Source organism: Chenopodium quinoa, unplaced genomic scaffold (genome assembly GCF_001683475.1).
Source record: "Chenopodium quinoa cultivar QQ74 unplaced genomic scaffold, ASM168347v1, whole genome shotgun sequence".
NCBI classification, from domain to species: domain Eukaryota; kingdom Viridiplantae; phylum Streptophyta; class Magnoliopsida; order Caryophyllales; family Amaranthaceae; genus Chenopodium; species Chenopodium quinoa.
Window position 1 is genome coordinate 2,170,226 of NW_018742577.1, and position 23,819 is coordinate 2,194,044.

At 32.0% G+C, this 23,819-nt stretch overlaps 2 protein-coding genes across 2 annotated transcripts; one reads left to right on the forward strand and one right to left on the reverse strand.

The window, feature by feature from the left end:
- Positions 1-14,920: 14,920 nt before the first annotated feature.
- On the reverse strand, positions 14,921-18,262 carry LOC110720755. Its single transcript, XM_021899798.1, has 3 exons — positions 17,777-18,262; positions 16,243-16,931; positions 14,921-15,582 (listed from the first exon to the last, which is right to left on the reverse strand). The coding sequence occupies exons 2-3, from the start codon at positions 16,651-16,653 to the stop codon at positions 15,055-15,057; spliced, it is 939 nt and encodes a 312-aa protein (XP_021755490.1). The 5' UTR covers positions 16,654-16,931; positions 17,777-18,262; the 3' UTR covers positions 14,921-15,054.
- Positions 18,263-21,114: 2,852 nt separating this feature from the next.
- On the forward strand, positions 21,115-22,706 carry LOC110720756. Its single transcript, XM_021899799.1, has 2 exons — positions 21,115-21,834; positions 22,071-22,706. The coding sequence occupies exons 1-2, from the start codon at positions 21,304-21,306 to the stop codon at positions 22,473-22,475; spliced, it is 936 nt and encodes a 311-aa protein (XP_021755491.1). The 5' UTR covers positions 21,115-21,303; the 3' UTR covers positions 22,476-22,706.
- The last annotated feature ends 1,113 nt before the right edge of the window (positions 22,707-23,819 follow it).

The window sequence follows — 23,819 nt, forward strand, 5'->3', positions numbered from 1 at the left end:
TGATATTAGGTATATCTAGCAAATATATATATGCATATTTATTTAAATATAGGAAGAGAATATAAGTGCATATTTTTAATCAAGTTCAATAGTTTAGCTCATAATTACTAGCCCTGTCTTCATTTTGTTTATTACCTGATTTTTGTTGGACTAAAATTAGTTTTGCTAAATTTGTATTGCATGCTTTTACTAAATATATTTATTTACAAAACTTATAGTACATATTTTTACTGAAAATTTTAAATATTTTTTTTTTTGAAACAAATGAATTCATTTATAAAAAGTCATACGACATCTACAAATGAAATTTAAATTAACAAATACATAAAATTGAATCAAATTAGAGTTTCTTAATCAAAGCTACGATCGTTAAATAGATCTTGCATTGTAGTACATCTCTCGCACGCATCGCTGAAATATACAACCTTTCAGGAGAGACGGTCTAACGATTTGTTGTAGCGGTAAGGATGATTTTCATCTAATTCACTTGAACGCATTTGAAAACTTGACAACCGTTGCAATCCCGAACAATTCTTTACCAACGAATTGATAATATGTCAAAAGATGATTACCTTTTTTATTAACTCTAATACACAAACAAACCCTAAACATACACAAACAACTAAACTAACAAAAAGTAACGACTCTACCATAGGGAGACGGACGAATATCTACATTACTCGTGTAGATTTATTGAAACCTAAATTGCAAAACTGAAGAAAATTAAGGGAACGAAAAGGGTCCGAAATATATAGTCTAATTTCCAAAGAAATTTGACTATTTCCGGCTTAAACGGCCAAAAATTTGGAAAAACCCTAGAGGAGAGGAGAGGCGAGAGTTTTTTGTTGTTTTTTTTTTTCCTCTCTCTAATAATACACCTAATTATTTAAATTAACTTAAGTTATTTGTTTCAAAAAAAAAAATTGCTTTTATTAAAACTTATTTTTACTAATTTATTATTATATTTGTTCTTTAAAGTTACAAATTTCTAATGATCAAACTGATTTTCATCGAATTGAATTTATTTTTGTTAAAATAAATCATTTTACTAAACTTAATTTAATTTTACTTATTATAATTTATATAAGGTGACGGATTTTTTATATTTTTTTCTTTACTCAATACGACTATTACTTTTATGAGGTGGAGAGTACTGAGCTTAACATAATATTATATCCCGATATCCGTATGTAATCAATATAGTGAAGAGTAAGTAATGTGATTATATCTTTGGGTTTGTTATCATTTAACAAAGTACTAGGATTGCTTAAGTCGATGCTATGAAGGCGCTCCTTAAGACCCTTGAGTTCATCTCGCATAGTAACTACTTCTCGCATAAACGAGCAAAACTCTTCGACCCATTTCTCTTTCGACATTCCAGAGAAGATAGCATTGAAGGGTTTTGCTATTTCAGGGATGCTAATCAAAGCCGGGTTGTCGATCCTGTGATTCGCCAAACGCAGATTTTTCATGTGAGGGTAGATGTCTATCAATGCCTGCGCATTTTCCTGCTTCAGCGGCTCTCCTTTCTTCGCATCCTTGTTTGCTGAAACCGCGAATATGCAATGCCATAGTGACAAGATTGTGGCTGAGTTTTGGTCCACAGTAGTTTCCATAGTCAACAGCGGATTTATTTGGGGTCAAGTCTACCTGAAATATTTCAGATTATCAGATAATGAATTTTTTGTCACAAAATACCTAATAAAACTCAGAATCTATGAGAAACTAACTAATAAAAAAATGTTGTAAGAAACTACCAAATAAGACTTCATTAAAAGACTTTGATCTTTCATTGTAAAGTAAAAATATAATCATGTGGATTCTTGTTAAATTCGTCTCAACTTATATAAACTTTCCTACATAATATCATTTTTCTCAATTTATATAAACTTTCGTACATAATATCATTTTTTATGAAATAAGTTTTACGTATTGGTAATTAAAAATCTTAGTGATTGAAATAATGCATTAACAAATGTGAAATGAGAATTATTGTTGCAAGGAAAAAAAAAAAAAGACAAAGCAAATATATAGGTATGTTGTAGCTTGTTCTTTTGCAAGATTAAACTATTATGAATTAAAATAAAAACTAAATTATATAAGTAAATAATTAATAACAACAACAAAAATTCATCAAAGAAAATAAAACAATAAAAACTAATAATAATAATAATAATAATAATAATAATAATAATAATAATAATAATAATAATGTAAATGAGACAAACAAAATGAAACAAAACGGTTAATAAAGTGAATTATGAAGCTGAATTAGAATAACTATGATGAACAACTGGAAAATAAGTCTTATAGGGTAGGGCTTAAATATGCATTAAAAAAAATAGGATTTATAAAAATTACATTTGATTACAATATATCATCAATATGATAACAAGTGGTTTATTGTAAAATAATAAAATAAAATTAGAAAGAGTAGTGAAAAAAGGGAGTACTAAAAGAGATAATTTAGATGCATGATATGATGGAAAGAAAAGGGGAAAAAAAAAAGTAAAAGCTTTACCAAATGAGTAAAGTCGTAGTTGATTAATTATAACACTACGTACTTACTCAAAGAACAACTCGTTACTCAAGATTTGCAAGTTTAATTCTTGTTGATGAGTTCTTCACCAGACTATCGACATATTTATAGAGTTAAGGATTTTATTTTATTTTATTTTATTTTTATTTTTTTTTGAGTAATGAAAAATGTATAATATAGAATAATTAATAATTGATGTGGAGCGGCGATCGATCAATCTAAGATTATAATATTACCACATTAATCGCTTAGATTAGTTAAATGAGGTTCCATAACAGCCATGACTCATGATTCAGAAATTATTCATGAATAAGTGCTCCACCTCTTTGCACTATCATGTATGTATATCGTCCCACGATCCATATATATATGAATATTAGCTTGTTTTCAATACTCTGCATGGCGCACCATGATCAAATAATCTAGTTTCCGCGATTTTCGAATCTCACTTTTTAATGGCTTATTCTTAGGATTTTTTTGACAATTACCACCTATAATTGTTGTTGTTTTAGAAATTACCACCTACAATTTTATTTTTTTATTTTTTGAAATTTACCACCTACAATTTTTCAAAACGCTAAAACTTCCCACCATTTTGAAAGATGACGTTATAGTGGGGCCCAAAAACGGTCTTCCCCTCATCTTCCCTCATTTTCCCTCCTTCCTCTATCGATATTCAGTCTTTCTTCTTCATCTCCTTTTTAATTTTGCACAAATACTAAAATCCAATTGCTAAAATAAAAAATTAGGGTTTCAAATTTCAAAATCGATAATTAAATTCTAAAAGTGAAAACCCTAAATCCTTAATTCAATTGAAAACCCCCAAAATAAGTACCTAAACCCAGTAATTAAAGCAAACATACCTTTTTTCATGGAATCATTGGAGTGGTGAAGCAAGAGAAATTATTATTAAAACCTAAATTTTGTTTCTAGCAATTCAATTTCAAGCTATGCCTCATTTTATATGGAAATAGAAGAAAAGGGAAGTGAGAATCGAGAGAAGAAGAAAGAAAACGGAGAATAATAACAAGGATGACGTCATCTTTGAGGGGTTGGTCAAAGTGGTGGGAAGTTTTAGTGTTATGGAAAAATGTAGGTGGTAAATTTCAATTAAAAAAAAAACAGTAGGCGGTAATTCCTATAATAACAACAATTGTAGGTGATAATGGTAAAAAAAATCCTTATTCTTATGGAGAAATCTTGGTACATATCCTTATATCTTGTATAAGTTTGCAAATACAAACTGTACTGTAGCATTTTTGTAAATAATGTTAACTTTTTGTCTTTGAAAGGGAAAAGGGGAAATTGTGGAAGAAGAGGGAAAAGGGAAAAAAAAAATTAAAAAAATCAGATTTAAGAGGTCATGTGCTTTTTTTTTGGCTGGAAAACGGAAGTCAATGCCAGAGTTTGGTCAAAGGACCCTCCACGCAACCCAAACGTCATAAAAGGACCTTCCTCACCACTTTGTTCATAAAAGGACCTTCTCACAAGGTCGACTCCTTAAAAGAACCTTACTCGTAATTTTTCCTATTTTTTATTATTAGTACCAAGTGTAAGTTGTTTTAAATTTGACCAGATTCATTTGAATTCATTTTAGAATTGTCAAGATTCTGCTTTTTAATCGATTGGGATAATGTAACATTTTCAGGTTGTGCGTACAATTCGGGACTGATCTTGTCAGCTCCGTATTTAAGTTTGAACAATCAAGTTGAAGGATGGAAGTCAGCTCCTCCTCTGAAAGCGTTAAAGAATAGATCTTGTCAAAATCCACCACAATAATTGTCAAGACATAGTTGTCACTCCCATTTCTATCAAAGATTATTATATCACTGATGATGCCTGCCTATTTGCTAATTATTTAGCTATATGGTAATTTGCTCTACTTTACTTCTTCCATCTCAATTGCAATTTCTTTTTGTTGTTGTTATTATTTTGCTATATGGTAATGAGATCAATTGTTCACCTGTATTTAATATAATAACTGCTGATTTTGTCATCGTTGTATTCTTCCATTTTAGCACCTAACCATCTATCGCGTAAGACAAAAAAAAAAAAAAAAAAAAAAAAATGCTGGTACTTGCCTTTCTGATGCAAAGAGTTGCAATCCCGATAATAAAAGAGTTAACAGTTCAATAGTTTACAATACGGTAAGAATATTAAGTTAGAGAGAAAAGGCATATAGAAGTATGGAACTCAATACTTTAATGTTTAATTTTTCTTACTTTTCAAAAAAAAAAAAAGGATGAAATTATGAAAACCAATATGGATTCTACGAATGGGGAACAAACAATCACGAATTATAATCTATGACCGTCAACAACTCAAAGGGTGAACAGTCTGAGCACCAATAAAGCCGAGATACAATCTTGGCCTCCACTCCTCTAGATATAACAAATTATATCCTGGTGAAGATTCACTACAACTTTGTCATATGTTGAAAGTCTAACTGGCTAATACAAGAGGGGGGGTGAATTGTATTTGAGGTGAAATCTAAAAACTTTTTGCGGAATTTAACTAAATGAAATAATGACGAGAGAAGATATAGGCTTTTCTAAATTTCCACTATGTAATCAAACTCTGTACAAGTGAAGATTCAAACCCGTTAACAAGTTCCCCAAATTAGGAACTTGTTCCCAACTCTCACAGAAGACTTCAGCAACGAAGCTTCCTTAACCTCACCTTACAAACTCACAATCCCAACCCCAAAGTACTTGTATACAATCTGTGATTACAAATACCTATTGCACTCAAGAATATATGAAGGAAAATAACTCTCTTTATGTTATTAGATGGCTACTGGAATTTTTATGCTTAAGAGTTATGTTTTTCTGAGATAGTTTGCACGAGTATTTATAGAGAAGGCTTAGTCATTAACCTCCACCATAATCACGTCCACATGTCAACAACCCACTAACAACTTGTGGAGTTATCTTGACAGATTGTGATCATGAAGAGGTTTCCTAGCCTTATCTAATTAAACCACTATCCTAACAACTTGATAACCATTAGCCGTATAAAAGATTTTCTCACAGAAAAACCACTTGCTAACTTTATCAAATATTTTATTTAAAAGATTATCAAAAGTTTGTTTAAAAAGATTTTATTTGAAAAGATAAATTTATTATTTATTAAAACAACTAGATAATTATCTTCGATAATTATCTTTATTAAAACTTTTACAAATTATCTTTTCTTTAAGAAATTATCTTTTAAAACTAACTTTTATTCCAGTAGTCTTTAACATAAGTCATTGAGTTCCTTTCCGACTTTATATTATTGAGTGCTCACAATTAAAACTAGAACGTGAGATTTGCACGAGGCTTTTTAAAGAATGCTACTCCGCATCCAAGTTCCTACTCCGGAACGAACTTTGCTTGAATCCTTTATTCACCAAAGACTCAAAACATTCATTAGTCGAGTTTGTCAATTTGTCCATCAAAACCAAAAGGCTCAACAAATTCCCCCTTTTTGATGATGACAAACATTGACAAACTTAGGTAAATAAAATCATCCAGGCATGCAACAAAAATTTAAAGTAAGGCATGAAAACAAAAAAACAATTAAAGAACTTAGAAAAATATTAAAAAGTATTTTTTTTTTTTTTTTTTTTTATTATTATTATTTTTTTTTTTTTTTTTTTTTTAAAAAAAACTTAGCAAAAGAAAAATTAACAAAGACTTTAAAAACTGAACTTAGCAAAAGTTTGTACCTTCGATGTGTGAGTTCCTTGGTAAACACCTTAGCCGCCATGAAGTTTGTCTTTTTCCCCCTTTTGGCATTATCAAAAGATTGAAAAAAACATTTTGCTATACTCCCACTAGACTACGTAGGGAATAGTGAGCTCAAATAATGCAAGGCAAAAATAAGTTAGGTACTAAATCATCAGCAAACACACACAATCATATGAAAAATACGAGCCAAGTTCCCATAGACGAAAATCAAAAGCAGGAAAGAGTAGCAAAAGTTATGAGTTACAAACTGAAATCCGAATGGAACAAGCAAAAACAAAAGAAGTAAAAGTGACAAGTTTGAAATTGCAATTATGGTGAGTAAGTAGGTTCATCAGCTGGGGTTTTGGGGTCATTGGAAGCTTCCTCCACCTCTTCAAAAGCCACCCTGTTAATCGTCTCCAATATCTCCTGAGTGCTGTGCAGTATGTTCTTCTCAGCAGCATCAACTTTGTTCTCCATCCCAGTAAAACTGGTTGCCTGAGCATCTGCCACAGCCTGCACTTGGCGTTGAAGAGAAGCCAGCTGCTTTGCCATGTCCTCCAGCTTTGTGCACACCATCTTTACCAGCTTCTCCATTTCTGCTTTCCCCTGTTGAATATCAAAAACAGAAGCATTTGTTCCAGAGAAGGCAGCAAAGCCTGTAGGCTGTGATGTAGGAAAAGCTGGGGAGGGAGAGGGAGAAGTCTGTTTTGGTGAAACAGGAGGGGAAGAGGGTTTAGCTTGGTTTGTGGGAGAGGCAGGAACAGGAGATGGCTCGGAGGCAAAAGGAACTTGTGTAGGGGTGAAATCAGGGTCTGAGTGATCAGAAGAGCTAATGTCTTCAATGATCACAGGCTTTAGAGTAGAAGTAGCAGGTTTGACAATTTTCCTCTTACTCCGCCTTAGTCCTCCTGCATAAGGGAGGTCGAGACTCTCACTTTCTGAGCTAGATTCCCCCTCACTCTGAGTCTCCTCTTCTTCCACAGAAACTGCCTCCTGAGGTTCCCCCTCAGAAATTGCTTCCTCTCCTTTTTCTTCCTCTCCTTTTTCTTTATTTTCCTCTTTTTCAGACTCACTTTCCTCCTCTTCTGACTCACTTGTATCTCCCTCTACAACCTGTGTTTTCCCTTTTCCACGATTTTTCTCCTCACTTCCTCTCGTCAAGAAAGTAAGTGTCCCACTCTCAAGTTTAAGGCTCAGGCGAAGCAAAGATTGCTCCGAGAGAATGTTCTCAGGTTTAATATAAGTGGGTGACTCACTTTCAACATCAATCCCAAAAGACTTAAACAACACAGTGAGGAGAGATCCATATGGAATAGTAGATTTATTTGCATAGAAAGCCAAATGTTCAATCATCAACTTTGGAAAGTTTATTTTTATTTTCCGAGCAAGACAAAAGATGATGGTTGCATCTAGTAGGGATACTGTGCTACGTTTTTGCAAACGAGGAACAATGCCTCTCCATGTGAAATTGAACAATAATTTGTGAAGAGGGGTGAGTATGTTATGATGCGAAGTCTTGCTTTTCGGGTTTCCACCGATAAATTTAATAACCCTATTCTCATCATAATGCCCAATTTGCACAATTTGCTTGTGTTTTAGGTATGAACTATAGCCAGAGGTGGGGACTTGAAACAAGTTCCCTAAATATGCAATATCAAAATGAATGTGAGTATCTTTGACCGTAGCCGTGCAAACACCATTGTTGTGTTTGAAAGTATTTTTGAATTCAAACAAAAGCTTAGGGTAAATTGGATAGTGAGAACAATTTTGGAACAAATGCACCCATTCTTGATAATCAATTAAGGAGATGAATTCTGAGAACTTACTTGCCGTACACCAGTCATAATTGATGTGATAACCGTGAGTGTAATTCCAAGATGGAGACTTTTGAGAGCTTTGCCTCTTTCTGTCACCTCCTTTCACGGTTGTAGCCTTTCTCTTTGTCGAAGCTTGAGGGTGAACAACGGCAAGTGGGACTGGTTCAGGGGAGCCGCCAACAGAGGAAGGCTTCCGGGTTTTTGGTTGTTTCGGGGTTGAGGTTAGGTTGGTTTTCATGGTTATGAGGATGAATTGAAAGGAAGGAGAAGATGAATAGTGCGAATAGGGAGGAGAGAGAGTGAGGCTGGTTATGGGAGTTTATGGGGAGTTTAATTGATTTGATAGGTGAAGGTGGAGTGAAAAGAAGAAGAAGAGTTTAATTGGGAGGAGTGAGAAAGAAAAATGACGGTTTAAAAGGTGAGGTAGTGGAGTAGTTTTAGAGGTAGTAGGATTTAATTTGGTGAAATAATTGCACTCATCTAATTCAATGTTGATAAAATAAAATCGTAAGTTAAGGAGTTGATATACATGCTTCTTATCTTACGTAACAAATAAAAGCAGAACTGAACAAAGGAAAATAAGGAGGAAAAAAAAGATAAAAATATGAATAAAAGATAAGAATAAAAGATAAAAAAAATAAGGAAGGCAAAAAAGATAATAATAGGAAGGAAAACAAATTAACAATATAAAAAAATGGTAAGTGCAAATGGATTGTAAATTATGATGATAATTTACGTGATCATAATACAGAGAATAAAGAATGATGAAAAGGGAACTTGAAACAACATGGCTCAATATTTTTAACATATTAAAAGTATGTATAAGTGACTTTTCAATACTTCACAAATCTTTTCCCTGGGTAATTTCAGCTGTGTTATGCACACAAGATTGAGCATAGCATTGTTAGTTACATCCGATTTTACCTTAGGGGTTCCAAACAAAAATCACTTTAGCCGTAGCATCCCCAATTCCACACGCATCTTTTCAAACTTGTCTCTGCTTAAAGGCTTAGTTAATATATCAGCAATTTGACATTCAGTAGAAATAAAATCTAGCCTAATTAAGCCCTTTTTCAAGAAAGTCATAAACATATCAAAAGTTTCATCTTTACTATGTAAGAATATGACCCATGTAAATCTAGAATAATCATCCACAAGAACTAAGACATATATTTTTCCACTTCTACTTTGAATTCTAACGGGGCCACACAAATCCATATGAATGAGTTCCAATGGTTTTGTGGTGCTTACCATTTTCTTTGATTTAAATGATGATCGAACATGCTTTCCTTTGATGCAAGCTTCACAAATTTTGTCATTTAGGAATTTGATAGAAGGTAATCCGATTACCAAGTCCTTTGACCTTAATTTGTCAAGCAATGAAAGACTAACATGTCCAAAACGTCTATGCCATAGAAGTGGATCATCCTCAATAACACTTAAACAGGATAGATTGTATTTTGGAACTTTGTTAAGATCCACGGTATACGTGTTCCCTTTACGAGTTCCTTCCAAAACGATTTTTCCAGTGTTATTGTTGATGATTTTGCATTTTTCAGAAGAAAAGCTTACAGAGTTTCCTTTATCACAAAGCTGAGATATACTGAGTAGATTATGCTTCAAACCCTCGAAAAAATACATTGTCAATTGCATGGGAACTTGACCTTCCTACTTTGCCAACAGCAACAATGTTGCCTTTCTTATTGTCTCCAAAGGTCACTGTTCCCCCTGTATAGGCCGTCAGTGAGAGAAATCTGGATTCATCTCCTGTCATGTGCTTAGAACAACCGCTATCGAGGTACCACTGGTTGTTCCCCCTCACTGCGACCTGCAAAAGAAATTAAGGGTTAGTAGCAGGAACCCTTTCATTCATGGGTTCCTGTGTTGACACATTTAAATCAGATTTCTTCTGCCAAACATAGTTCACATTCTTATTGTACAGATTTGCTTTCTTAGTACATTCTTCACTGCGATGTTCCTTTTTACCACAAAAAGAACAAACGGTCTCACTAGGTAAGTTCACATATTTCTTTTTCTTTCCAGTGGACTTCTTCTTATGAACATAGCCTAGACCTTCTGTTCTTTTTGTCTGAGCTTCCTTTACCCACTTGGGAACACCCGTGCTTGCTGTATTTTTACTTTTTCTTGCAATTTCTAGGTCCTTTTCTAGTTTCTCATTTTTATCATTGGTTTCCTTTATCTCTTTCTTAACATGCTCTAGTTCATTATTAAACATGATTAAAGGAACTTCAGTAGACCTGCAAGAATCAATGTTAGTACACAACATTTTATATTGAGTCAATTCAATATTCAGCATGATATTCTCACTCTTGACTCTTTCAAGGGATTCTTTTAGCATAATATTTTTATCTAACAATTCAAAGAATCTGCCTTGAACATCATTTCTTAAGCTATTCAGATACTTAACATGATCTCTACAAATTCCAGTTGTCTTTTCGGCTTGCCTTAGTTTTGCACATAATTCTTTATATTCATCTAAGGTTTCTAACAATAAAGAGATTAATTTATCCTTTGAGAGAGATTTCAAATAACTAGGTTGAATGACTACCTCATCATCATGCTTTGCCATTAGACAGAGATTGGCTACTTCATCGTCTGTGTGTTCCTGTTCCTCTTCTTCGGAACTTGATTCTCCCCACGTGGAAATCATTGCTTTCCTGAAATTTGTTTTAGAAAAGTTAGGCTTGGAATTTCTGCTTTGATCAGCTTCTTTTCCCTTGCCTTTCTCAGATTCCCATAATGGACACTCTTTGATGAAGTGGTTGGTGCTTCCACATTTGTGACAAGAAGACTTGGCTTTGGGTTCCTGATTTCTTTTACTGTATCCTTTCTTCTTGTCTAAAAACTTGTTGTTACGGTAGAATTTTTTCAGCCTTCTCACCAACATTGCAGCTTCTTCTTCATCGATGTCAGACTTCTCTTCGGATTCTTCATTAGCTCTTAATGCTAGCCCTTGACTTTTGACAGTCTCCTGAGTCCGATTGTTCGACTGGATCTCGTGAGTAATGAGGGAACCCGCAAGCTGTTCCAGATTGAACTTGGTGAAGTCTTTTGATTCCTGCACTGCTGCAACCTTTGCTCTCCATCTGTCATTGTCTGGAAGACTTCTTAAGACTTTTCTGACCTGCTCATCTATAGGAATTATCTTACCAAGACACGTTAGTTCGTTAGTAATACTTTTAAATCGAGTAAACATGTCTTTAATGGATTCTTTGTTTCCCATTTCAAAGCGCTCATACTGAGATAAAAGAATATCTATTTTGGAACGTTTAACATCTGACGTTCCTTCATGTGTAACTTCCAGAAGATCCCAAATTTCCTTTGCGGATTTGCACCCTTTGACACGAGTATGTTCATCGGGTCCAAGTCCCCAAATTAGAAACTTTTTGGCAGTAGCATTCATTTCTAATTTTTCGAAATCAGTTTTTTCATATTCATCCATAGGTTTAGGGATTACCTCATTGTTAGCATTTGTTTTCGTAATTTCGTAATCTCCTACTTGTAAAATCCGCCATACCTGATAATTCTCTGCTTGGATAAAGATTTCCATCTTATCCTTCCAATAAGGATAAAATTTGCCATTGAAGTATGGAGGCCTTTGAATGGATGTACTCCCGAATTCCTTTTCCTCTGTGTAAGCCATTTTCCAGGAACTTACTCAACAGGGTTGCCTGCGTGTTCTGAGTTCCCGCTCTGATACCAACTGAAAGTCTAACTGGCTAATACAAGAGGGGGGGTGAATTGTATTTGAGGTGAAATCTAAAAACTTTTTGCGGAATTTAACTAAATGAAATAATGACGAGAGAAGATATAGGCTTTTCTAAATTTCCACTATGTAATCAAACTCTGTACAAGTGAAGATTCAAACCCGTTAACAAGTTCCCCAAATTAGGAACTTGTTCCCAACTCTCACAGAAGACTTCAGCAACGAAGCTTCCTTAACCTCACCTTACAAACTCACAATCCCAACCCCAAAGTACTTGTATACAATCTGTGATTACAAATACCTATTGCACTCAAGAATATATGAAGGAAAATAACTCTCTTTATGTTATTAGATGGCTACTGGAATTTTTATGCTTAAGAGTTATGTTTTTCTGAGATAGTTTGCACGAGTATTTATAGAGAAGGCTTAGTCATTAACCTCCACCATAATCACGTCCACATGTCAACAACCCACTAACAACTTGTGGAGTTATCTTGACAGATTGTGATCATGAAGAGGTTTCCTAGCCTTATCTAATTAAACCACTATCCTAACAACTTGATAACCATTAGCCGTATAAAAGATTTTCTCACAGAAAAACCACTTGCTAACTTTATCAAATATTTTATTTAAAAGATTATCAAAAGTTTGTTTAAAAAGATTTTATTTGAAAAGATAAATTTATTATTTATTAAAACAACTAGATAATTATCTTCGATAATTATCTTTATTAAAACTTTTACAAATTATCTTTTCTTTAAGAAATTATCTTTTAAAACTAACTTTTATTCCAGTAGTCTTTAACATAAGTCATTGAGTTCCTTTCCGACTTTATATTATTGAGTGCTCACAATTAAAACTAGAACGTGAGATTTGCACGAGGCTTTTTAAAGAATGCTACTCCGCATCCAAGTTCCTACTCCGGAACGAACTTTGCTTGAATCCTTTATTCACCAAAGACTCAAAACATTCATTAGTCGAGTTTGTCAATTTGTCCATCAAAACCAAAAGGCTCAACATATGTGACAGGTCTCCAACAGCGTCAAGGTATGTTAAATTTAATTCCTAAATTTAATCAGTATTTTATGTAATTAATTCCATAATTATTAACAATGCAGCAAGCCCCCTAGACAACAGAGGGATGCCAATACGTGATGAAGATTTGGTGAGGCAACATCATTATTCATTATCATTCCCTTTTTTTTTTTTTTTTTTTTTTTTTTTTTTTGTTGAAACATATCATTCCCTTTTTTGTAAAAGAGAAATGGATGTAGTATGTGTGTTAGATTTTAGTTCTTAGAAGAAGTTTTTTTTAGGGTTATAATCTATGCAATAATTTTTCCTTATATAAGAAAGTCACTTAAATTATAATACTTAACTAGTGTGTATTATTTCGGGCAATAATCCAGGTTGTTACTTTTTCTAAATTTTTGTCTGATGAGGAGGAAATATTGAAGTTATGATGTGTTAATTAAGGAATTGCTTGATAAATATTTAAAAGCTTTTTAAAATTTGGGATGAAAATAATCATAACAATTTAGAGTTAGGATAAAAAAAAAAAACCTATGATACTTTCTGGTATTAGTATAGATGTGGTGGAGGTATAATAACTAATTAAAGAGTAGAAAATATTTTAATTTAAGAAGATTTAATCATGAGACATTTTTTATTCTAGTTTACTCCATAACACAATGATTTTAGTTTAGCTCGTTAAACATAAAAAAAATTGGTAGAGAGAGCACCAACAAAGGTAAATTAAATTATATAATATTGTACTACTTCCATCATTTTTAGTTTAATCCCAATTTTTATTTCATTCTTTTGGCATAGCATTTCATGAGAATTCTGAAGAATGTAGAGCAATGAAAGTGATGATAATAAGTGTAGAGTTTTGATATACGTACATTATTGTCTTATAAAGAGGAAATTCACTTTCAACAATTTAATACTATCTCCATTTTATATTACTCACAACTATTATCAAAAACAGATGTTTCACATTACTCGCAACAATTCAAAGCGATTTCTTTCCATTTTAAGTAAGTTTTTTGTGTGATTTTACTAAATCACCCTTTTTTTTTAAACACCCTAATTAAACTACTGATTTTATCTTTTAACTTAAACTCTAACATTAATTATCTTAACCATTTCCACCAAAAACATTCCCCTTCCATCTAAATTCACCATCACCTTCATTGGCAACCACCACCACCACCACCACCACCGACCTCCACTCTATCTTCAACTACCCAAAAATTTCACTCTCTTTGTTCATATCCCGTTAATTCGACCACCACCAACTACCACTGACCTCCGTTTTCTCTCTCTTTCTTTTCCTTGTTGTTTCGTCATTGTCGTTGACGTTCAAATTTGAAGTTTTATGGTCAAATTTAACCATAAAAACTCTAGATCTAGAGTTTTGATGGTTAAATATGACCAATTAAAGCTTTAATTGATAATAGAGAAGGGTTTGAAGGTTCGTGGTTGGTGGGTTCTTGGGTTTGTGGTTGGTGGGTTCGCGGTTGGTGGGTTTGGTGGATTGTTGCGGCTCGTGGATTAGGTGGGTTGCTTGTTGGTTTGTGGGTGCGGTGGGTTGCTTGGGTGGGTTGGTGGGTTCGATTCGGTGCTGGGTAGTGGGTAGTGCTGGGTTCATGGGTGGTGTTGGGTTCTCTGCTGGGTGGTGGTGGTGGGTAGTTTGGTGCTGCAGGGTGGTGGTGGGTGGTTTCGGTCCTTCTAGGTGGTGTCGGTGGTGGTCAGGTGGTGGGTTATGGAATTTAATTTTGGTTGATTTTATTTGTTGGGGTTGGATTAATAATTAAGTATTTATATGCCCTTATTTTTCAATAATCATGCTTAATATCTTTTGACTTGAAAACTGTAAAACTGTACTATGTTGCGCGTATTCTGAAACGGAGGTAGTAGTTGAACTAGAAATAAAAACGTTTTTCTTAACCAAATATGATATATATTATTAACTCAAGTAATACAATAATAACATGCATGTGAGTATGCCCTTAAGTAAATTACAATAAATCAAGAATAAATGCTACCTTATATTAGGTCACTTTCTTGGCCTTGACAGGAAAAAGTGACAAAAAACCTATCTTAATGCCCGTATTCCATCTTTTTTTTTTAACATTCGTCCATAATAATTACCGTTGGTACCATCTTGCCCAAACTTTCATCTCCCTCCATTTTTACATACACCGGGATGTAAGGTACACAAAATTAAAGGGTATTTGGGATGCTCACTGTACCTCAGAATCCTAGAAAGCTTCCCAGTCCTTTCCACACTCGATCAGCAAAATCTTCCACTTCTTTCGCTCCCTCTTTGAGTGCGTCTCCAACCTTATCAGTAGCATCTTTGAGTGCGTCCCCAACCTTTTGCAATTCATCCCATACCTTTCCTCCGAAACATTCCAATTCCTCCACGGATTTTTTCACTGCTTCCTCTATACCAGCACCTAGTTCTTCCATTCCCTTCTTTGTTACATCCACTAGACCATTTATTTCTTTAACAAAATTATTAAACTCTTTGTCGGCAATATCTGCAACATCATTACCCATTTCTTTTAGTTTCTCCAAAATTTCTTCCCTTTTTTCGTAAATTAACTTACCACCTTCCTGGATCACAGTCGTTACGATCCCTTCAACTACTTCTTTTCCAACTTTTGAAACAAAACTTATATACGGTGTGTTGTTGTATGTGCTATTAAATGATTTCCAATGTGTCGGTGAAGTCACAATAGGTTCATATGCTTCTGCTGCTTTAGATGGCTGCAATGTCTGCGAATCACAAAACAATTATACATATATATCATGTTCATTTCGAAGTCATATTTATACATAGTGATCCGGCCTAGACAAACCATATCTATTTTACTAGTATGTACAATGTAATACTATATACTTAGTATGTTTTTATCTTTTGAGACAATTGTTGCAATTAAAAGTGAACAGATCCAGGTTGTGATATTATTTGTCGGTCAAAGTTATTTGAATGCAAAGGTACAAGTGTTCTATTAAACTGATCTACTTATATATCTAGACATAGAGGTAGTATGCTCCTATTGTAGTCATCTTCAAAATGACTACCATTATACTAATTTTTTATTGGTTAATCTTGATTTTTTGTTTTTAATTTCCAAAATAATTATAAATCATTTATCTATTTTTCAAAATTTATTTATTAATTTTGAAATAGTTTCTGAATTTTTTTTATAAATTTTCCTAATTAATTTACAAAATTCAGTTTTTATTATTACCAAAATTTAAAAATAATTAATAAAGTAATTATGTAAATATAAAAAAAAATTAAAATAAGAAAACACATTTATAATTATATCATATAATACACTTTCAGGGTATTATATGGTGCATGACTTTAAATGCATGCATGTGTATGTTTTATAAAGTATCTGTGAACTTATTTGATTAGGAACTCACCAATGTACCAATCCAGTGATTCAAGGAATCCATCCAAAGTTGATAGTCCAATTTCAACATTTGAAGTAACTTTGAGAGGAGAATTTGGAGCTCTTGTTGCTCAATGGGGTCAATTGGGGTAATTTTAACCATAAGAAATCCCAACGCTTTGCTCTGAACCTCCATGGCCTGAATGAACTCATCTTTAGCACAACAATCTTTCGGTTGGTCGAGGGAAGACCAAGCTGCTAACCAATACCAAAGAGTAAGTAATGTGATTATATCTTTGGGTTTGTTATCATTTAACAAAGTACTAGGATTGCTTAAGTCGATGCTATGAAGGCGCTCCTTAAGACCCTTGAGTTCATCTCGCATAGTAACTACTTCTCGCATAAACGAGCAAAACTCTTCGACCCATTTCTCTTTCGACATTCCAGAGAGGATAGCATTGAAGGGTTTGCTATTTCAGGGATGCTAATCAAAGCCGGGTTGTCGATCCCGTGATTCGCCAAACGCAGATTTTTCATGTGAGGGTAGATGTCTATCAATGCCTGCGCATTTTCCTGCTTCAGCGGCTCTCCTTTCTTCGCATCCTTGTTTGCTGAAACCGCGAATATGCAATGCCATAGTGACAAGATTGTGGCTGAGTTTTGGTCCACAGTAGTTTCCATAGTCAACAGCGGATTTTTTTGGGGTCAAGTGTAGTCTACCTGAAATATTTCAAATTATTAGATAATGATTTTTTTTGTCACAAAATACCTAATAAAACTCAGAATCTATGAGAAACTACCTATTAAAAAAATGTTGTAAGAAACTACCTAATGAGACTTTTTTAAAAGATTTTGATCCCTCATTGTAAAGTAAAATTATCATTTTAAATAAACTTTCGTACATAATATCATTTTTTTATGAAATAAGTTTTACGTATTGGTAATTAAAAATCTTAATGATTGAAATAATGCATTGACAAATGTGAAATGAGAATCATTGTTGCAAGAAAAAAAAAATCAAATATATAGGTATGTTGTAGCTTGTTCTTTTACAAGATTAAACTACTATGAATTGAAATGAAAACTAAACTATATAAGTAAATAATTAATAACAACAACAAAAATTCATCAAAGAAATAAAACAATAATAATAATAATAATAATTTGACTTTGTAGGTTTTTGTTATAATAATAATAATAATAATAATAATAATAATAATAATAATAATAATATGGATTGGAAACTGTGTAAAAATGTAAATGAGACAAACAAAATAAAACAAAACGGTTAATAAAGGGAATTATGAAGCTGAATTAGAATAACTATGCTGAACAACTGGAAAACAAGTCTTATAGGGTAGGGCTTAAATATTCATAAAAAAAATAGGATTTATAAAAATTACATTTGATTACAACATATCATCAATATGATAATAAGTGGTTTATTGTAAAATAATAAATTAAAGTTAGAAAGAGTAGCGAAAAAAAGGGAGTACTAAAAGAGATAATTTAGATGCATGATATGATGGAAAGAAAAGGTGGAAAAAAAAAAGTACAAGCCTTACCAAATGAGTAAAGTCGTAGTTGATTATAACACTACGTACTTACACAAAAACAACTCGTTACTCAAGATTTGCAAGTTTAATTATTGTTGATGAGTTCTTCACCAGACTATCGACCTATTTATAGAATTAAGGAACTTTTTTTTTTTTTTTTTTTTTTTTGAGTAATGAAAAATGTATAATATAGAATAATTAATAATAGATGTGGAGCGGCGATCGATCAATCTGAGATTATAATATTACCACATTAATCGCTTAGATTAGTTAAATGAGGTTCCATAACAGCCATGACTCATGATTCAGAAATTATTCATAAATAAGTGCTCCACCTCTTTGCACTATCATGTATTTATTTCGTCCCACGATCCATATATATATGAATATTAGCTTGTTTTCAATACTCTGAATGGCGCACCATGATCAAATAATCTAGTTTCCGCGATTTCCGAATCTCATTTTTTAATGGCTTACTCTTATAATTTTTATGATAATTACCACCTACAATTGTTGTTATTTTAAGAATTACTACCTACAGTTTTTTGTATTATATCTTATAAGTTTGCAAATACAAACTGTACTGTAGCATTTTCGTAAATAATGTTAACTTTTTGTCTTTCTATAAGATGCCATTAATAAGTAAGTAAATAGTTTTTTTTTTTTTTTTTTTTTTTTTTTTTTTTTTTTTTTTAAACAAAGTAAATAGATGGTGTATCAGATAATATAATCACTTCAGATGAAAACAAACATGTCGTGATATTTTTCTAGTTGTATATAAAAAATTGTAATCTTGCAAACATAATGGTACATCATATGTTAGCATATGTGTAATGTATCACCAGGTAATTAAATGGTACTGTTAAAAGGTGTAATAATGATATTATACAATCTTCTAATTAATAAATACAAACTAGTGAGTAGACCGCGCGTTGCCTCGGATTACTCCTTTTGTAATATTGCAATTGGAGTATTTTTTTAAGGAATTTAAAATCTGAAATCGACATTGTTGAATGTGTTTTTTTTTAATTATTAAATTATCATGTGATTTACACTTATGCACATATCTTTTTCATATTTATAACATACTTGATAATGGGGTAAGATGGGTAAAAAGCCAACTTTGTTATAAATGGTTGGGTGTTTGAATCCCTTTAATCTTATATTTTTATATGAAGTAATGTGGGTATGTGGCGTCATGAAGTGTCTGTGAAATGACGTGGCATAATTTAAAAGGATCTACGTGGCACATGAACGTATTTATAAATGCCTTTTTGATATATTAGTATAAATAGATAAATATATAAATAGTGCATCATCATCTATTATACCAATGTGTAATACATATGTCTAATATATCATATCTGATAGTACCATTGTAACTCCAATAGCAAGCACTATATATGTTTATGGTAATACACAAAATATACCGTTGAAATTTAATGCTTGATATAAAATGATCATTTTTTTTTTTTGTTTTTTTACAAGAAATGATCCATATACCCTATTATGTTTTTACAGAAAAATACTTCCTCCATATTTTATTACTTGTTTAATTTCTTCATGAGCGGAGTATAAAATAAAAAAAATCTTAAAAAGTAAAAGTGGGTATAAATGGGGAGAAGCGAGAGAGGATATGAAAAATATTAAATATAATATGATGGACTATTGGGAGGGAAATAGTAAAATATTGTTAAAAATTTCCAAAAAAGAAAAAAGAGTAAATAATAAAATATAGCCGGAAAAAAAAAAGTGAAGCAATTAATAAAATACGAAGATAGTACCAAATATATACCCGGACTACCTCACAAGTCGAAATAGCCAGCAAAAAGTATTGTATGTTTTTAAATTCGTTCACCCAAATAACATGCATAATATAAGCATATTAATTTGTACGAGTATTTTAATATTTAGATCGTGGGAAGATATTATGATAGAAGTGCAAAGAGGTGGAGCATTAATCTTTCTATATTAACGAGCTTCAATTCTATTCCAGATTATACTATTCATAAATAATATCTCGATCATGGAACGAGTGATGAACATCATTTAATTGAATCGAGCTGTTTAATGTTGTAATATTATAATTTCAGATTAATCACCGCCCCACATTAATCATTTTAGTGTGTTGTATTATTTTTGAGAATAAACAAATTAATGATCCTTAGCCAAAGGAGAGTTACAAATTCTATAAATAGGTTGATAATTTGATGAAGGAACCCAGATCATCAACAAGAATTAAACTTGCAAAGCTAGAGTAACGAGTTGTTCTCTGATCAAGTAAGTAATACTTGTATTATAATCAACTACGACTTACCTCATTTGGTAAGACTCTTTTTTTTTCACTTCATCATATAAATCATTTGGTTTATCTCTTTTGTTCAACACTTTTTATAACTCCTATATTGTATTCTGTTTTGCTTCTCCTATACTATCTTGCGTGTAACAACCTTTTAAGATATTAGTGGTCAAAACAAATGTACGTTTTTTTATTTATATTTATATATATATTTATATTTTTATGTTTATTTTTTATATATGTTATGTATGGAGTATAAAGTTTTTATTAAATAGAACTGAAGGAATGTTTTGGTTTAAAGAAACTACTGACTTTCTAAATTGAAATATTTACACATGTAATTATTAATACTACAAAATTAGAACACCTAAGTAATATGCTAAATTTTTTAATCAATATTAAGGCCATTTTTTTTAATGTATTCTCCAATTTTTTAATACAATTAGTTAATTTAGCACTATATACAACTTTTATTACTACCTCTGTTAATTTTTAATTACAACAAATGAATATTTTATATCTCACAAATAATACCCTTTATTGCAACTAAAAAGTAACGGAGATAGTAATATAATCCATCTGTTTCTTATGTTGAGTTCATTTTTATTTATATATTAAGAAAAATTATTGTTGAGTTGAATCTAATAAAATTGCATATGAATATGCTTTAATTTACATTTATATATGAAAGATTTTGAATAGGACAAACAAAAAGGTGTTGCTGATAGATGTTATTGTTCTTGTTTGTTATTATTGGAAAATGCCATATTTCTCATAGTGTGAGACGAAATTTATTTCACATGGGGTATTTTTGTGAATAAATCAACAACTTTTTCATTATTGTGGGCTCCACAATTGAATAAAATTGAATAAAATTGTTGATTTATTTACAAAAATGTCAGGTGAGAAACTGGGACTCCCTTATTATTATTATTATTATTATTATTATTATTATTATTATTATTATTATTATTATTATTATTTAGAATAGTTCAATATAATTCAGTTAATTATTAAGACTACGAGAGAACAAGACCTTAGACAAAAATATGCCTATGTTATCTAATAATCTGGCATTTTTCAGGGAGATTTGAAGCAACAAGATTTGTCGTTGATAACGAATTCATCAGTTGATCAAAACTCAGCCTCAATCTTGTCACTATGGCATTGCATATTCGCGGTTTCTGCAAACAAAGATGCGAAGAGAGGGAGCGTGAAGGTGGAGAATACACAAGCAATGGTAGACATTTACAAGCACATGAAACATCTGCGTTTGGCCATCAACAAGCTCGAAAACCCTACTTTGATCAACATCCCTGAAATGGCAAAACCCTTCAATGCTATCTTCTCTGGAATGTCGAAAGAGAAATGGGTCGAAGAGTTTTGTTCATTTATGCGAGAAGTAGTCGCTATGCAAGATGAACTCAAGGATCTCAAAGAACGCGTGCATTGTATTGACTTAAGCAATCCTGATACTACTTTGTTTAAAGTTGATCAACCCAAAGATATAATCACATTACTAACCATTTGGTACTGGTTAGCTGCCTGGTCTTCCCCCGATCAACCCGATAATCATATTGCCAAAGAAGAGTTCATGGAAGCTATTGAGGCGCATGATCAAGTGTTGGGACTTCTTCTAGTCAACACCGCCCCAATCAACGTTGCGGAGGAACAAGAGCTCAAAGATCTCTTCTGCAAACTCCTTCGAATGCTGAAATCAGACCATCTACTTTGGACTGATGTCTTGAATCAATTCACTAATAAAATGGTGAGTACATGCTTGATGAATAAGTGCATGTTCTGTTCACCTTATTTTCACTAATTTCAAGTCTAATAATTTTTGATAAGAAAATATAAGTAATTAATTAATTAAACACACCCTTCGTTTGTTCCAAAATAATTGATACACACCCGATCAAACTTAATACACATGTCAATGCATTAGTTTGACTTAGCTTTATATATGATATTAACTTGGTATAATTGGTCTCCTGTATTTTGCAGTATTCTACAGGGTCGATGCAGCTGAACTCATTTAAAAACGCTGATAACACACCATCGGTGTGTATAGGATTACCGGCGGCCATAGCGACAGCCGTGGCAGTTGACGTGATAGTGAAAGTTGGCAAGGCAGCTTACGAGAATAGGGATGAAATAAAAAATAAATTGGAAGATATTGGTGAAGATGTGGTAGAGTTTGTAAGCAATGCTGCAAATGAAATCGAAGCAGGGAGTGTAAAGGTGTATAATGCCGTGAAAGATACAGCGGTAGCGATTGGGGATGGATTACAAAGTATGGCTCAAGACGCAGCGAAGGACCTTGAAAAGTTTGGTGACAATGTCAAAAAAGAGCTAGAAAAATTTGGTGATCAATTTATGAACGGACTTGGAAAATTTAAGTTTTGGTAATGGTAACATAATAATTCATTGTTTTGGAAAAAATGTGCGAAAGCTTAACAAAAAAAAAAAAAAAAAAAAAGATAGATTGCTAGGCATTAAGGTGGGTTTTTTTGTCACTTTTTCCTATCATGACCAAGAAAGTGACCTCGAAATAAGGCAGCTAAATATATTATAATCATAATTTTTTTAATGAAAGTCTCTAAATGTTGTTGGTACTTATGATCTGAGTATTATGGCTACATTAGGTACGCCACACATTAATTTTAAGCTTATTGAATTATATATATATATATATATATATATATATATATATATATATATATATATATATATTTGTGTACAACGGGTGTACATTAATTTTATTGTAAAATGGTCGATTTGAGCATAACTTTAACTATATTTAGGGTAACTTTTAATTTGTAATTGTTTTGAATTTTATTTTAATGTGTAATTTTTTATAGATACGTGATTACATAATATAAAGATTAAATGATTAATTTAATACAGTATAAGTTTTTTGTAAGATAAAATTTATTAATAGAAAAATAATAACTTTAGCAATACAAAGGGTAACATTATGTACTTTTAACACAACTTTAACCCGTTTTACAATAAATTAACGTACACCCGCCTTTTTGAAGAATTTGTGATTCATTTATCATTATTGCTATCTATATATATTTATGTATTTTAGTAGTCAACTAAGTTAAGCATATATATGTGTTTATATCACTATATCACACATGTGTTACTCTTTATTAAATAGTGCCCTATAGTTCTTAAGTTTCTTTTAATTTTTCACATAGTGGATCGACTTAATATAATAGTTACGGAGTTACCTTCATTCTTTGGTATAAGTATAATTAATTTATCGTGTTTCACTTACAAAATTAATTTAGTTTACTGTAAACTATTGTTGAATTAACATTATAATTTATTGTAATATTAATAAAAACCGTACATTGCACGAGACTTAAAACTAGAATTTATCACATCACAAATTATATCCCAATAAAACCCAAAAAGCTCTTCGTCTTTTTGAAATTGAGTTGAGCATTATATTGATGCCCAATATTAATCTTATGATTATTGATAACAACAGTAAGAGTAGGAGTAGGAAGAGTAAGAGTAGTACGAGTGCGAGTACACATTATGGTTTCACTAAGAAAAAGAGTAATATGGAGTGAAAAAAATAAAAAGAGTTGGATTATTCTACGAGATATTGCATGATCCAATTTTTGAAGGAAGAATAAATCTTGTTGATTATTGATTCCTTGGTTGAAATTCAACAATATTTGTGTCTTTGAATTGAAGCTTCCTAATATATATTTATAGCCCCACATGCTTGAACCA